The sequence below is a fragment of the Gorilla gorilla genome, chromosome 17 (assembly GCF_029281585.2).
Source record: "Gorilla gorilla gorilla isolate KB3781 chromosome 17, NHGRI_mGorGor1-v2.1_pri, whole genome shotgun sequence".
NCBI lineage: Eukaryota > Metazoa > Chordata > Mammalia > Primates > Hominidae > Gorilla > Gorilla gorilla.
Genome location: NC_073241.2, coordinates 47,190,853 through 47,207,165, shown reverse-complemented (window position 1 = coordinate 47,207,165; position 16,313 = coordinate 47,190,853). Strand labels below are relative to the sequence as shown.

The following is a 16,313-nucleotide window of genomic DNA, read 5'->3' as shown; positions in this document are numbered from 1 at the left end:
TTCTTTTTACTTTTTCTTTTCTTTCTTTTTTTTTTTTTTTTTGAGACAGTGTCTCACTCTGACACCCAGGCGGGAGTGCAGTGGTGCAATCTCGGCTCACTGCAACATCTGCCTCCTGGGTTCAAGCAATTCTCATGCCTCAGCCTCCCCAGTAGCTCGGATTACAGGTGTCCGCCACCAAGCCCAGCTCATTTTTTTTTTTTTTTTTTGTATTTTTAGTATAGACAGGGTTTCACCATGTTGGCCAGGCTGGTCTCAAACTCCTGACCTCAAATGATCCACCTGCCTTGGCCTCCCAAAGTGCTGGGATTACAGGTGTGAGCCGCCGTGCCTGGCAGGGAAAGAATTTCTACACAGCAAGTAAGTTCCCATTTACTTACTTGTGGGACCAGTTAACTTTCAAATCCTCCACATAGTAAGTTACAAAAGAGTACAGTCGGATGCCCTCGGCTGTGCTCTGGATTTTCAGGTCTGTAGCAGACAAAGCTGAAAGAAGAAAATAGCATATTTCATGCATCTGCATGCGCCTCCTGGCAGGAGGATCATAAAGCATTGTTGTGGTGTGAAATGTTTGACTCACCTATTTTTTTGCATACTTCCGTCATCAGTTCCTTAAAGGCTGTGGAGAGAGATTCAGAGCCAAAACTTTAGCATAAAAATTCTCAATGTAAGGTTAAATCTCAAATTCTTAGCTCTCAAAAATTCCCTTTCTGGTTGAAAGGAAATGGAAACAAGGTGAATTTGTTGACCCACTGATAATGAGTATTCTTTGAGGAAATAGTTCAATTTTATCAGGTTTTAAAAGATCTCTGCTTATTTTGATTTTTTTTCCCTTGAATTCTTTGTAACAATCGCCATATTTACATTCTAGAGAAAGGGCTACAAGAGATTTCTAGGAAGGTTCTTGGCTTTGGGATTCTCTTTCTTCTTAATTCCCAGGAAGCCTTAGTTTACATTAGAGGACATTTTCTTAGCCGTGTCATCGATTCATAATGAATTAACCATGTAGGTCTCCTGGGCTTCGTCAGCCTGATAATGCTTTTTGCCAATAAACACATTTAGCCCCGCTTCCACCCAAAGTAGGAAGGTGAAATTAGTCAGACTTCTGCCGTTTGTTAGCAATATTATTTTAAAAATCTTGTTCAGGAACAAAATTGTAAGTTTGGAGGTCCCGTGTAGATTTTCATCATCATGATATATTTGTCCTTAGTAGTCTCTGAAAAACGGAATTTGCTTTCTTGCTGTGCTAAAAACTGCAAGGCTTCACATTTCATATATAAATCTTGCTTGCTACCTTTAGAGTGGACTATTTTTTGTCATGCTTCTCACAGAAGTTTTTGAGCCTGGAACATTTTTATAGAGTTGAAACAAAAATGATTTAAATTGAAAACAGATCCCTTGTGGACTCTGGACTATAAATTCTCTAAGGATCAAAAATACACTTCTGATTTCGAAGATGACTAGAAGTGAGGTATTTTTGAATAAAACAGTTCACTCTGTTGGAATTTCAATTAAGCCAAAATCTGTGGACAAAAAAAATCAGCATGATTTCAATCGTCAGCTCGGCCTCAATCATCATTCTGGTAAGCTGTATGCAGAAACACACAAGACAGACCCCAGCAGTTGGTGGACTGACCTTCATCCACAAGCTTCAGTCTGCTCTTATCTTTTCCTCGGTCATCTTTCAGGATAACTTCATAAATCCCAGCATCTTTCTTGGAAAACTAAGGGGGAATAGATATACCACATTGCACCTTTCGTAGCCCCAGGGCATGGTATCTGTGATTTTTTTCTTCTGCTTCTTCTGCTGCTGCTTTTTTTTTTTTTTTTTTTTTTTTTGAGACAAGGGTCTCACTCTATCAGCCAGGCTGGAGTGCAGATGTGTGATTATAGCTCACTGTATCCTTGAACGCCTGGCCTCAAGCCTTGACCTACCAAAAGCACTGGGATTACAGGTGTGAGCCACTGCACCTCACCTGCTATCTGCATTTTTAAAGGCCCTTGATTTACAGAATTGCCATCAAAACACTCTTTGAACAAGCATCTAACTTGTGAGTGGTGAACCATTCACAGATGCAGAGATGCACCTCTCCATAATAATTTGACCAGCGAGCTAGCAGTCCGACTTTTTACCTTCCAAGGCTGTAATTGATATGAGGCTTAATGTCCTTACTTTTTACTCTGCCTTCATTTATTAAAAACTAGTGATCACTAGTTTTATAGTGATATATTTAAATGCTGTGCTCTTTTAGACAAGAAGTAGATAAAAATCTATCCTTAAATGAATACCATGTCTGATGTCTCTGTACTTTTAGGACCACGAGGCTTAAGTACAAATGAAGAATGATCCACTTCACTGCCCATATATGGATAAAAGCAACTCAGAAAAGCAAGAGTTGTGGCGTTCAGCTGATACTGGTTTGCTACCTAACAAATCCACACACATCACAAGGTTAGAGAAGCTTTTGTGTTCCTACAGCAGTTGGAAGTAAGCTAATATAAATCCCCTGGTCATGAAAGGAATACAGAATCTAGTCACTGTTTTGGGGTAAGATAGAGGGTAGAGAGCTAATATATTACATTTTACATTTATAATCGCCTACCTCTGTTATAAGCAGGGTACATATACCATCCTTAAAGTCATGCTTTTCATCCACCGATATCTCCCTCTCATCTTTGTACCACACAATATGAGTCTCCTTCTTAATATTTGCCACCTAGGAGAAAAACCATAATTACTTTTCTTAAAATAAGAAAGTGTACTCTTGTGAAGTTGAATAGTTCTTAATGCAGCAAGATATAAAAGAAAAAGCACTGAATGTGGAGTGAGAAGACACAGATTTCTAAAGGAATGAATTGAAAGCTATTTTAATTGAGAAAAGAGTTTAGAATCAAGTGGACACCAATGAATAAACCTAAATCAATAGCATCTCTATTTCCAGCAGTGAAAATTGACTCTAAAATCATGTGGTAGGAAAGAAAAGAGAGAACAGATACATTCATACTGACATACAAACTTAAATGAAAATAGAAGTCACAAAACCAAAGGGAGAAAAATCCCATCAGATTAAAATACAGGCTGTGTTACAAAAACAAATGGCTTTAAATTAAAGGAACAGAATGAGTAAGCGCCAATCTATATCTAAAAATTTAATAAAAGATAAATGAAGCATTGCAAATATATGTGGAGGGGAGGCATGCTAAGTAAATTAATTACTTAGCAATTTTGAGGAGACTCACTTAGATACACTAATCTTCTCATCATACCATCTATTTCAAATGGACTAAACAACTGCATATGGTTAAAGGGATCTTGAGTTTCATCTACAATGCTTGAATTTTTTTTACAAAGGAGAATATACTCATGTATTTCTTGTATAATTCAAATTGTATAAAAAAGTAAAGACTTCCTACAAATCAAGAAAACCGTCTCAAAGACCCCACTGAATAATGGGTGAAAACTACATACCACTCCCCAAAGAGAAAATACAACCATAAAACCAACAGACAAAGACAATGTTGTCTCATTATACGTGACAATATACAGGTTTTAAAATGTGAAACAATTTCAGCTAATAAATAAACATAGGAACCACCCTGGTAACTGTAGTGAAACCACTACACACAATCATTCTTTATGACCCTGGAAACTGGTTCCTGAATTGTAGAAAGTGTGTTACCAGCTGACATTGCTTACGATAAAAATGACCTCGATTGGAAAGCTGTGTCTGGACCCAGAGGACTAGAAATGCACTCCGCAGCTTTGGGCTTTGCTGAGTACATTGCTCATGAAATTTGGACACATCCCTTGTGTGGATCCCGGAAGCTCTGTTTAGGCAGTTGTTAGAAAAGATACTAGTTCCTCGGGGCATGAAGTTTTTTTGGGCTTTTTTTTTTTTTTTAAAGCCGTGGTGCCTTCCTGCACCTGCCCAAAGTGGATCTTGTCTCCTTGCATCTGAGCTTTCTGTTGTCCGGGATGGCAAAGGTCATAGCTCCACATGTGGACTCCTGAGGGAGAGGAAGGTCCCAGTGTGCAAGCTAGGGTTCCTCCTACGTTCTTTTTTTTTTTTTTTTTTTTTTTTTTGAGACAGAGTCTCACTCTATCGCCCAGGCTGGAGTGCAGTGGCATGATCTCGGCTCACTGCAACCTCAGCCTCCCGGGTTCAAGTGATTCTCCTGCCTCAGCCTCCCAACTAGCTGGGACCACAGGTGCCTGCCACCATGCCCAGCTAATTTTTGTATTTTTAGTAGAGACGGGGTTTCACCATGTTGGCCAGGCTGGTCTTGAAGTCCTGACCTCAAGTGATCTGCCTGCTTTGGCCTCCCAAAGTGCTGGGATTACAGGCGTGAGCCACCGCTCCCTGCCCCTCCTACTTTTTTTTTTTTTTTTTTCTGAGTAGACTAGCGCCAAGCAAGACCCACGATACTCCAGTGAGTCTGAATGATTCGCTGCGCATACTCCACGAACTGTAATGCGACATGTGAGTGGCTAAATTTACAGGAATTGCCACAGTAATGGAACAAAGAGCTATGGGAAGACAGAGGAAGCGGGAGGCCTTCTAGAGATGATTGAGCCGGGCCTGGGAAAGGATTTTGTCAGAGAAGCTGAAAGAACGTCATTCCAGGCATTGGAACGACAGCATAAGCACGAACTGTGTGAATATTCACAATCCATTTCCAGGCTGCCCTTGGTTGCTCAGAATCTGGGTATGGGGCTGATTGTCCTGAGGAAGGCCATCACAGGACACCAGAGCTCCTCTGCAGAGGGAAACAGCAAGCGCAGAAGGCGAGGGATGTGTGGGCTTTTGAAAAAGGATAGCTTATAGGGAGGGGCCATGCAAATGAAGAAGTGAGTGGGGGACAGCACGACAGAGCAGCTGGGATGAGAGAGAAGGTGAGGGCTTCAGCTGCTGCCAGAGAAAGAGTTTTTCAAGCAGCGTTGCCATTTTCTGTGAGGCTAAAACCTAGAACTGATTTTCCTTATATGTATTTCTGATAGACTGCTGTTTCTTTGAGTTTATCACATCTAGTAGACACTGGGGCACTTGGGTTCTGGCTTTTATCATGACAATTGTGAAATCCAGACCAAATGCCACACCTATGCTTCCACCTGTCCTTGTCAGCCAGCAGGACCTTCACGCTCCAACCTCACCCACCGGTTCCTTACCCAAAACATTTCTGATGACTCAGCTACACACCACATGCTAAAGTACAAACTTGTTTAGAATGCTGTATAGAATTTTTTTTTCCTGAATCTCTCCAAAGTCCTAATAAGACAATTGGTTGTGAACTGCCAACTCTTTTCCACATGTCTCCCTTGGAGTCAGTGGCACAGCTGGGGAATACCCAGGGGTATTGTTACACCAGCCTCACAATTTACATAGCAAGGTCCACGAGACGTTGCAGCTGGAGTGATTCTGGAATAGGTCTATGACTTAGAATACAGATTTGGCTTAAAACAAAAACAACGTGAGAGTCTTTGGAGATTACTAATTAGATAAAAGTCTAGGGTGTTACTAACTAGATCATGAGTAGTGACTAGGAATGATCACCTTGCCTTCTCATATTTTATGTCATTTTATTTTAAATCTTTCTTATCAACAAATGGTTACAGTAACATTGAATAGTAAATATGTGTCCCACTTATCATTTTGGCTCAGATGGAAGAGATGAAAAATTGAGCTTCCTCTTCTCTACATTCTATTTTATTTCCCTTGAATCAAATATTAAAAATTTATCTACCTCTTACCTTGCATTTCAATAGTACATTACATTCACCAGTCACTTCCCAGCTCAAATACTCAACAAAGTGAGGACCTATAAAATTTTAATGACATTAGCAATTACTCTATTAATCACAAGTGCAAAATCAAAGCTCATACTTAAGTCCTAAGGTGATTTACATCTGAAGTCAGGTTTTTAAAATTCTAGATTTAGCTTTTAAATATTTTAATGTCTACATATTTAACAGTAAATATTTTTAATTATTTTAATTTACTAGGCATTATTAACATAATCAATAATATTCATTTTAATTTGTTATGGAAATAACCTTGGAATCTTTTGTACAAAAAAATTAAAAATTTTCTCTTCATCCACTGCCTATTTTTACCTTGTTTCCTGATCCATTCTTGCCGCTGGAATTCAGCTTCTTTCTGGAGCTTTTTGAAAACTACAAATTGAAAAACAAGGAAGTGTGAAATTGAGTTGGGTGGTATAAATGCACATGTCAGCCACTGCACTAAGTGATTTATATTCATTATTGTAACACTCATACATTGTGACAACCCTGCTCATTTTTTATCTTTATAGATGAAGAAATAGGCTTAGGAAGGTTAAATAAATTGTACAAGGTCATAAAGCTAGGAAACAGTGAAATAACATTGGATGTTGCAAATACAGAGATCTGGCCAGCCTTCCCATTGCCTTCGTAACTGCCACATTTTAAATCTGGGTGGTAGTAAGTGAGCAGCTGATTTACTACAATCCAGTTGCAATGTATGATTAGTAGATTCGGCAGGCACTACTTTTGCATATTTTTCTTCTCAATTTTAGTAATTTACAGTAAGTACACATGGCAAAACAGTCTCATGGTTTGTTTCTGAGACACATACAGTCTTTGTTGTATTGTAATCTCCCTCACTGGAGAATTTTTAGCAATAAACATTTGTTTATATATGAAAGTATTTAAATGCAGTCTTGCCTGTGAGCTAGGGATAAATTTGGTGTTCCTTTAAATTCACTTTCATTTCTATGAAATAAAATACCATGTAAAGTATTAACTGAAAACTGCTTTTTTTTTTTTTTTTTTTTTTGAGACAGGGTCTCACTCTGTCCCCCAGGCTGGAGTGCAGTGGTGCAATCTTGGCTCACTGCAATCTCTGCTTCCCGGGTTCAAATGATTCTCATGCCTCAGCCTCCCAAGTAGCTGGGACTACAGGTGCACGCCACCATGCCTGGCTAATTTTTGTATTTTTAATAGAGGCGGGGTTTCACCATGTTGGCCAGGCTGGTCTTAAACTCTTGACCTTAGGTGATCCACCCGCCTCGGCCTCTCAAAGTGCTGGGATTATAGGCATGAGCCACCGCGCCCAGCTGAAAATTGTATTTTGAACATTAGAAGTCAATTAAGAAACAATTCCTACTACCTTTCAAATAACAACTTTTGTGCCATGGGGTATTTAGATTGAAGGGAGTAGCAAAGCCTGCTGGTTAATGTTCCACAGAATTCTTACCATCTCCAACGAGAACAACAGTAGAATGGTTAGTTGCTTTTCCATCTTGAAGCTGGAAAGTGTACGTTCCCTCATCCTCATCCTGTAGCTTTTCCATGAACATTTCAATGATGCCAGTGTTTCGGTCAATATGCATTTTATATTTCTTCAGTGTGAAAAGAAAATGACAGAGAAATCACTGAGGCATATATTTTACTTGGAATGACAATAAGCTTGATGAAATAAAAATAAACCCCAAAGAACAATAATTTTAGGCTAGATGCAGTGCCTGTTCATGCCTGTAATCCCAGTACTTTGGGAGGTCGAGGTGGGAGGATTACTTGAGGCCAGAAGTTTGAGAACAGCCTGAGCAGCAAAGCGAGACCTTGTCTATATAAAAATAGAAAAATAGGCCGGACACAGTGGCTCACGCCTGTAATCCCAGCACTTTGGGAGGCTGAGGCAGGCAGATCACCTGAGGTCAGGAGTTCCAGATCAGCCTGACCAATATGATGAAACCCCGTCTCTACTAAAAACACAAAAATTAGCCTGGTGTGGTGGGATGTGCCTGTAATCCCAGCTACCTGGGAGGCTGAGACAGGAGAATTGCTTGAACCTAGGAGGCAGAGGTTGCAGTGAGCCGAGATCACACCATTGCACTCCAGCCTGGGCAACAAGAGCAAAACTCTTGTCTAAAAAAAAAAAAACATTGAAAAATTGGTTGGGCATGGTGGTGTGCACCTTTAATCCCAGCTACTCAGATGGGAGGATCTCTTGAACCCAGGAGGTCAAGGCTACAGTGAGCCATGATTGTGCCACTGCACTCCAGCCTGAGCAACAGAAGGAGACCATGTCTAAAAAAAAAAAATAAACATTAAAAATTAGAATAATAATTTAAATAAAATCTCTTCATAACTGAACAAGTGCTTTATATTCTTATACCCAGGTAAAGGGAAATATTATGTGGAGTTTATGACCTAGACCAGAATAGATTACTAAAAAGTCTGAAATTTAGTTTCTTAAATCTAAATAAAGTTTTGTTACCCCAAGTCACAAAATGTCAAAAAGTTGTCTTTAGACTCTCACATTACTTTCCAGATTACATTATTTATTTATTTATTTAGAGACGGATTCTTGTTCTGTCGCCCAGTCTGGAGTGCAGTGGTGCAATCTTGGCTCATTGCAACCTCGGCCTCCCAGGTTCAAGTGATTCTGCTGCCTCAGCCTCCTGAGTAGCTGGGACTACAGGCGTGTGCCACCATACCCAGCTGATTTTTGTATTTTTAGTAGAGACGGAGTTTTACCATGATGGCCAGGCTGGTGTTGAAGTCCTGACCTCAAGTGATCTGCCCACCTCGGCCTCCCAAAGTGCTGGGATTACAGGCATAAGCCACTGCTCCCGGCCTACATTATTTTTAATGAGTAGAATAATGTAAAACTATAGGCAGCAGAGGCAGGTATCTTGCTCATTCATCGCTATCTCCTTGGCATCTTGCACATACATGGTATATAGTAGTCAATTAATAAATATCTGCTGAACTAATACATGAAAAAAAATGCTTCTAAATGTGTTTACTCTCTCTTTTTTTCTCTTTTTAGAGATAGGGTCTCGCTCTGGTGCCCAGGCTGGAGTGCAGTGGTGCAATCACAGCTCACTGCAGCCTCGAACTCCTGGACTGAAGCCTCAGGCCTCAGGATCTTGAGGCTAGGACTACAGGCACACACCACTATGCCTCACCATTTTTTAAAAACTTTTTGTAGAGATGAGGTTTCACTATGTTGCCCAAGCTGGTTTCAAACTCTGAGCCTCAAGTAATTCCCCTGCCTTGGCCTCCCAAAGTGCTGGGATTACACGTGTGAGCCACCATGACTGGCCCTATTTGCTCTTAATGAATGGAAATAGCCCTATTAGACTATACTTATTTTATCATATTGTTTAGACAACTTTTTTTTTTTTCCCAGAATGTAAAGATAAGTTTTAGTTGCTAGGCATGCAAGCACAAATTCCATGATGGATTTGAATTGGTTAACTTTTGCTATATATAAAATGTCACAGAATGAAGGCTCAGGTCTGGGATGAACTCTGTGATGCAATTCATGCTCCCGAGCCTCCCCTGCAGGAAGTCAGTCTCCAACTGAGACCACATTTTTGCTTAGCATCCCCCCATCCTATCCTGCTCCCCAACAATAAATCACTTGAACAAGAAACTACTTCAGACTCTCTTTCTAAGAAACTTAAGAGAGCAGCTGCATACCCTCAAGGCAACATGTATGCACGCTTGAACACGTGAAGAGGAGTACGTCTATATGCACATATGCATGAATGTTCACTCAATGGCTGTGGGGTGATGAGTGAGGCCAACACTTTTCCTTCCTCTCCCCTGACCAGGTGGTGATCACAGCAGTAGAGGGAACATTTTGAAAGTGGAGAGGAGACGGGTCGCAGTGAACACAGGAGTCAGGAGTGACTTGTTCTGGCCCCACAGCAAGTCACTCTATGCACTGGAAAGGACTATACTGCATACTCTCCTAATATTCATGGTACTCGTTTCCCTCTCACTAACAAATCCTCAAATGTTTTAAAAATACATCTCAGTGAAAAGGGAAAGGGTTGCTACTAATGGCCACAAACCACACCTCCTCTGCCCTTTCAGTTTCCCATTTACACCCATGATAGCACAGGTCAGTGCCCCTGAATCCCCAGTTCTTCCGTACTACTGGGCACTGGCCTGATCTTGACTTGACTGATGTCTGTGGGGAGGACAAATAAAACTTAGATGTTGTAACTCTATCTACAAAAACTATGTTTATGTTAAAAGGAAAGGAAAGAGTATTTTATATATATATAAAATTACCTATGTAAATATGACTCAAACAGACGTACACACAGAGAAGCACAGAAAAAAGTCTAAAAAAGTATATACCAATATGTACATCAAAAAGCCATAAGAAGTGTTACAGCTCTTTTAGAATTTGTCTAGCAGGCTTTCCGGTTTTTGCTGGAAAGACTCCCCACCACCACCACCAAATTAAGAAAAGCCATAAGAATGTGTGATTAGTCCTTTCTGAGTCTTTAATGCTTTTTACAATAAGGATGTATTGTGTTTTTAACCAGAAAAGCAATGAAAGGTATTTTTATTGCATTTTTCAGAGCCACTGGGACAAGAGGCCTATTCTTCATATAATGAATCAAGTCCCTGCCGGGGTGTCCAGTGTGAGTATGATGTGAATTCAGGTTAGGGTATGGGCTCCTCTGCCTCCCAGGAGAGCCTCTCTATTTTCATGGGTGATCATACATCTCGGTTTGCCTGAGACCGTTTTGGTTTATGACTGTTTATGACTGTTGTCCTTTCATTCTCAAAGCGTCCCAGTTTGCATAATATGATATAGTCAATCTGTATTTTCATTTCACAGTTTTCACTTGTGAGAAGGATTTAAACTCTCCCACTCCACCACCCAGCGGTTTTTATAACAACATATCCACATCCACATAAGGCTTCCTCAGTGATTCTACGATGACACATTAAGAAGTCTAAACAGTGTAAAACCTACCGGGCCTTCAAAAATTTCCTTCTCGTTAAATATGTAGTTGACTTTGGCATTGCCAGACAGTTTCTCAGCCTGCATCCAAAACCGGACCTGGCCTTTCTCCAAAATTTCAACTGCCAACTCTGATTTAACTGGGACAGCTATGAAAAGTAAAAATAAACACAGTAATTATATTGGTAACCAATTATATTGGTACTCATTTTCCAACAAGTGAAAAAAAAAAAAACACGCAATGGAAATGACAATGTAGCACCTGCTTCTTGCAAAGCCCAGAGGCAGTGAGAGTTGCAGGGAAAGGCTTAGATTAAAGCAGAGGGACTCAGCTCTGATGCTGGGACTGTCACTTAGAGCAAGTTGTTCATTCTCTTTGAATCATAGTTGTCTCAACTGTAAAAATGAGGAAGATGAACTTACCTCTAGGGGCATAGGGGCACTTGTAGCTAATATCTGTAACTTTCTACTGTGGCTTTTGGTTGGTGTTTTTTCTTTTTCTTTTTCTTTTTCTTTTTTTTTGCAACAGGTTCTCGCTCTGTTGCCCAGGCTGGAGTGCAGTGGCATGATCTCGGCTCACTGCAACCTCTGCCTCCTGGGTTCAGGCGATCCTCTCACCTCCGCCTCCTGAGTAGCTCACACAACAGTCACGCACCACCACATTTGGCTAGTTTTTTATTTTTCTTTTATTAGAAAGAGACTCACTATGTTGCCCAGGTGGTCTTGAACTCCTAACCTCAAGTGATCCTCCTTGGCCTCCCAAGGTGTTGGGATTACAGGTGTGAGCCACCTCATCTGGTTGGCATGTGCTGTATTTTAAATTAGAAGCTTCCTAAACTTATATCAAATGTAAATTATTATTTCTTTGTATTTATTTTAAAACTACCCTTTTCAAGTTTCAAGGGATGATTTTCTTTGCATTATTCCATATTCACTACCAAGTTCAGTGTGATACATTCATTCCAGTGCAGGACTGAGAGGGGGCTCAGATGTCATCTATTGAGGGGGTTTCAAGGTGGAGAGAAGGTGGGCTTTGGAGTCCCACCAAGATCTGGACCAGTTACTCTCCTCCTTTAGACCTTGTGTCCCTCACCTGCTAACATGGATGTGCTATGAAGAGTAAATATAAGGCCGGGCATGGTGGCTCACGCCTGTAATCCTAATACTTTGGGAGGCCGAGGGGGGCAAATCCCTTGAGGTCAGAAGTTCGAGACCAGCCTGGTCAACATGGTGAAACCCCATCTCTACTAAAATTACAAAAATTAGCCAGGCATGGTGGTGAGCGCCTATATCCCAGCTACTCAAGAGGCTGAGGCAGGAGAATTGCTTGAACCTGGGAGGCGGAGGTTGCAGTGAGCCGAGATGGCGCCACTGCACTCCAGCCTGGGCAACAAAGTGAGACTCTGTCTCAAATAAATAAACAAACAAACAAATGTAAATATAGTAAGAGAACACATTAAGGTACCGTGAATAGTGGTCTGTGTTCAAGAAGGTTGGTTATCTTCCTCCCCTCACTTTACTGATCTCTTTACAAAATCTCAGCTGCACCCCAGGAGACAGTGGTACACGTCTGGGTGGTGGAGCTGAGAGCAGGGTCACTCCCTCTCTTCTGTATTCCTCTTGGTCTTCGTTGTCCACACGGTGGTTTTCCAGTATGAGCAGGATGTCTGAGTGCACCAGGGCAGCAAGGGCAGAGGCTAAGCTTCTCCCTTACAGGATGCTCATGCTTGCTACAACTAAGTCTTGAGGAGAGTAGAAAGCACAATTTCTTCTAAAAATATCTGGAGACCTCATTCTAGGAAACTTACTATGTAAGTGAGGAGGTTACCTAAGAGGCCCCGAGTGATGAGGGAGGAGGAGGAACAGGCCCTCCTGGAAGCCTCCAGCTCCCTTAATGTTCACTGTCCTGCCTGAGTCCTGAGAACATCGTCTGGGGAATGCTGGCCGCCTTGAATGTCCACAGTGGGCACGGAGCTAATGTGGCCGTGCCTACATAGAGATAGCCCACGTCACAGTCAGGGGAGCAGGCTCCAGAGGCAGACCACCTGGGTTTAACCAGCTGTTTGCAAATGATCTAGTTACTTAACCTCTCTGGGCCTCATGTTCTTCCCCTCTAAAATCAAATCGCCACAATACCAACCCTTTTAAGGTCATTGTGGAATTCAAATAATATATCCTGCTTAAATACTCTATAAAGAGCCTGGCATATAATAAATGCTCTATTAATGTTGGCTGTTAATATTTTGTTATCTCTCTCCTCCTCTAGTTGCTTCTACAACACCCTAGAAACACCGTTTTTTTTTTTTTTTTTGAGATGGAGTCTCACTCTGTCACCTAGGCAGTGGCATGATCTTGGCTCACTGCAACCTCCACCTCCCAGGTTCAAGAGATTCTTGTGCCTTAGCCTCCAGAGTAGCTGGGATTACAGGCGAGAGCCACCACACCTGGTTAATTTTTACAACCACTAATTTTAGAATATAATATGTTGACACCTAAGAGGACACACCAACATATCTATATTTATGTATACGTGCTTGTGCTTGCCTCCCCACATATAGTGCATGTATACAAGAGGGGTAACAACCGGTGTCTGCAAATGAAGGGCTATCATGCAGCATGCTGATAATACCAAAGTGTACCCTCCCCCCACCCCCCCAAAATACCTTGAATTCTTGGTGTATGGATATATATTCAAATAAGCTATCTTTCCACACTGCAATTTAGTATCAATACTGGCAAGATAGACTAAGTCGATTTCTATTTTTAGCTTTGTGCATTTCTATTTTTTCCATTTACTCAGCTCCAAATTTCCTTAGGCTCTTTTCTCTGGCAGTTAATGTGCCTCAGCGAAATATGTTATTTGTAGGTTTAAGGCACATGTTTAGTGGTTTTCAAAATAATTTTGAAAACAGCTTAAAATAGGAGAATTTACTGTGCCAAAGGATAAAGGAATACTATACTCTTTATTACATTCTCTAAGAAATAAGACCGTTTAAAACTTTACAAAATCTCAAGAAAACGACTTCATCAACATGCCATCATTTACCAACAGGAAGTGGGTATGAATCAAGAAATTGCATGTGCTACTTTGATCCTACCACCAGACCTCTGAAAATATTCACCTTGTGACCCCATTGGTCTGATAGTGGTAGGGGAAAGAAAAGAGCTGGAGCTTTAGTATTGAAAAATGTTGCTTCCTTGGGTTAACCAAAGCACCCTTGGGTTGGGGGCTCTGATACTTGCATGTCAGAGTTTGTTATTTTGTGATTTTTATATTTATTTTTTGTGACAGATTCTCACTCTGTCACCCAGGCTGAAGTGCAGTGGCATGATCACGGCTCACTGCAGCCTCCAACTGCTGGGCTCAAGTGATCCTCCCGCCTCAGTCTCTCGAGGAGCTGCGGCCACACCTGGCTAATTTTTGTATTTTTGTAGAGACAGGGTTTCACCATGTTGACCAGGCTGGTCTTGAACTCCTGGGCTCAAGTGATCCTCCCGCCTTGGCTTTCCTAAGTGCTGGGATTACAAGCATGAGCCACCTTGCCCAGCCACATGTCAGAGTTTTAATCACATTCTCAGGTTCTCTCTACCAAAATGCGACACTGGGTCTCTAATAAAAGGATAACTGAGTTTGCTGCTACCCTCTCTCTTAGCACCAATAATCAGAGTTCTTGGGTTTATGCAAGATAAAATATCTCAGCATAAATGATAACGACATCAGGCAATGCCTACTGCCTGGACTAATTCTCTCTCCAAGTCCATATGAACACTAAACTCCAGGGAGGCCTGGGCATCTTGAGCTCAAAAGTGACACCCCATCTTCTCTCATCTCCACCCTTTAAGCTGAATGTAAATGTTGTTTGGACTAGTTGTCGTCTAGACACTTAATCAATGTTTATTATCTGACTAGATTAGTAGGTGCTGCTGTTTCTCCCCATTTCTGTCAATGTTCGAGAGTAGAAAGTACAACCATCTTATGTAGCTTGGAGACTTCTGCTTTGGGCAGCAGGTTCAGGGATCACTGGTCTGTTTCAATTAATGTTTATATTTTTCCCAAATAGTTCATGGATTCATCAATACCATATTTATTATCTCTTACAGCATTTATTTTATTTTTATTTATTTTTATTTTTTGAGATGGAGTCTTGCTCTGTCACCCAGGCTGGAGTGCAGTGGCACGATCTCGGCTCACTGCAACCTCTGCCTCCCGGGTTCAAGCAATTATCCTGCCTCAGCCTCCTGAGTAGCTGGGATTACAGGCGCCCACCACCACACCCAGCTAATTTTTTGTATGTTTAGTAGAGATGGGGTTTCACTATGTTGGTCAGGCTGGTCTGGAACTCCTGACCTCGTGATCCACCCACCTTGGCCTCCCAAGGTGCTGGGATTACAGGTGTGAGCCACCGCACCCCGCCCTCTTACAGCATTTCTATATGGGAGGTGCTATGAACCACTGTGATAGCCATTCCTGGAAAAGAAACCAAGGCACAGAGAAATAAAAGTGAGCTGCCCAGGCGCACAGCTTGAGTCAAAAGTCCAGAACAAAGAGAGTCCAGGCCAAACACTTTGCAGTACACTTCAGTACTTTCCATAAACTTTTTCAAAATTAACCTTTAAAACCTCACTCATGATATTACTTTTCCAGTTTTATGGTGAATAAGCCCACAGATGAGAAATGGCTTGCCTAATGACACATGGTGGCATAGAGGGTTCTTCCCTAGAATTTAGAAGTCTGCGCCCTACAGTCGTGTCTCATGGGCACTCCACTCTGCTACTTTGCTGAACAAAGTTGGGTTAGTTTTTGTTTTTAGAGATACGGACTCGCTCTGTTGCCCAGGGTGGAGTGCAGTAGCTTGATCATGGCTCACTGCAGCCTTGAACTCCTGGCCTCAAATGATCCTCCTGCTCCGGCCTCCCAAACTGCTGGGAGTACAGGTGTGAACCACTGTGCCCAGCCAAAGTTGGTTTTGAGAACATTACAGCTGAGGCCAATATCACCAGCACTCAGCCTCACTATCAAACAAGTCACCCCTTGCAGATGTAAGAGAAGGTCCGCAATTCATTCTAGAGCAGTGGTGTGTGTTTTTAAATTACAGTCTCCATTGGGGAATTTACTAAAAGTGAAGGATACTCTTCCTAGAAAAATGCACATATATCAATATACAAAGGCTATTTGTCCATAGTCTGGAATAGGAATATAGTTTTCTGGATTCCTGAAACTCCTTTATTAGTGGAGGATTTATATTTTAAGTATTAAAATTTCTGATTTAAAAAGAATGGGTGTATACTATCACTTTCTACTTGTTTTCTCAAACTCCAGGGTGTAACTTTCTGGATGCTTCACTACCTTGGCCAGTGGGTACTAATGGCAAGAGATCCCCCTATCTGGCCAGTGGAACCTTCCGAAGGTCATTTCCGACTTCCTTCTCTTCTCTTAGTGTCAAGTGTGGAATTTAATCTTTTATGTAGAAGGTGCTTTATTGAAGGGTTGTACATAGTTCAGAGGGACTCTTTTTCTGACGAAGGCATGTTTGCCCAATTTTCCAGGAGTTGAAAATG

At 41.4% G+C, this 16,313-nt stretch overlaps 1 protein-coding gene and 1 non-coding gene across 5 annotated transcripts in view; one reads left to right on the top strand and one right to left on the bottom strand.

Moving 5' to 3' along the window:
- The window catches only part of MYOM1 (myomesin 1), a 186,349-nt gene that overhangs the window by 16,626 nt on the left and 153,410 nt on the right, over positions 1-16,313 (bottom strand). For all 4 annotated transcript variants that reach the window (XM_055368518.2, XM_063699434.1, XM_031003674.3 and 1 more), the window contains 8 exons: positions 10,767-10,903; positions 7,236-7,380; positions 6,113-6,172; positions 5,750-5,817; positions 2,604-2,717; positions 1,637-1,724; positions 581-619; positions 381-486 (listed from right to left, as the gene is read on the bottom strand). In XM_055368518.2, coding sequence (XP_055224493.1) covers positions 381-486; positions 581-619; positions 1,637-1,724; positions 2,604-2,717; positions 5,750-5,817; positions 6,113-6,172; positions 7,236-7,380; positions 10,767-10,903 — 757 coding nt within the window. The remainder of the gene's footprint in view (positions 1-380; positions 487-580; positions 620-1,636; positions 1,725-2,603; positions 2,718-5,749; positions 5,818-6,112; positions 6,173-7,235; positions 7,381-10,766; positions 10,904-16,313) is intronic.
- Positions 10,165-10,226, top strand: LOC115931471 (U7 small nuclear RNA). Its single transcript, XR_004067956.1, has one exon. It is a non-coding gene; the product is annotated as a U7 small nuclear RNA (small nuclear RNA).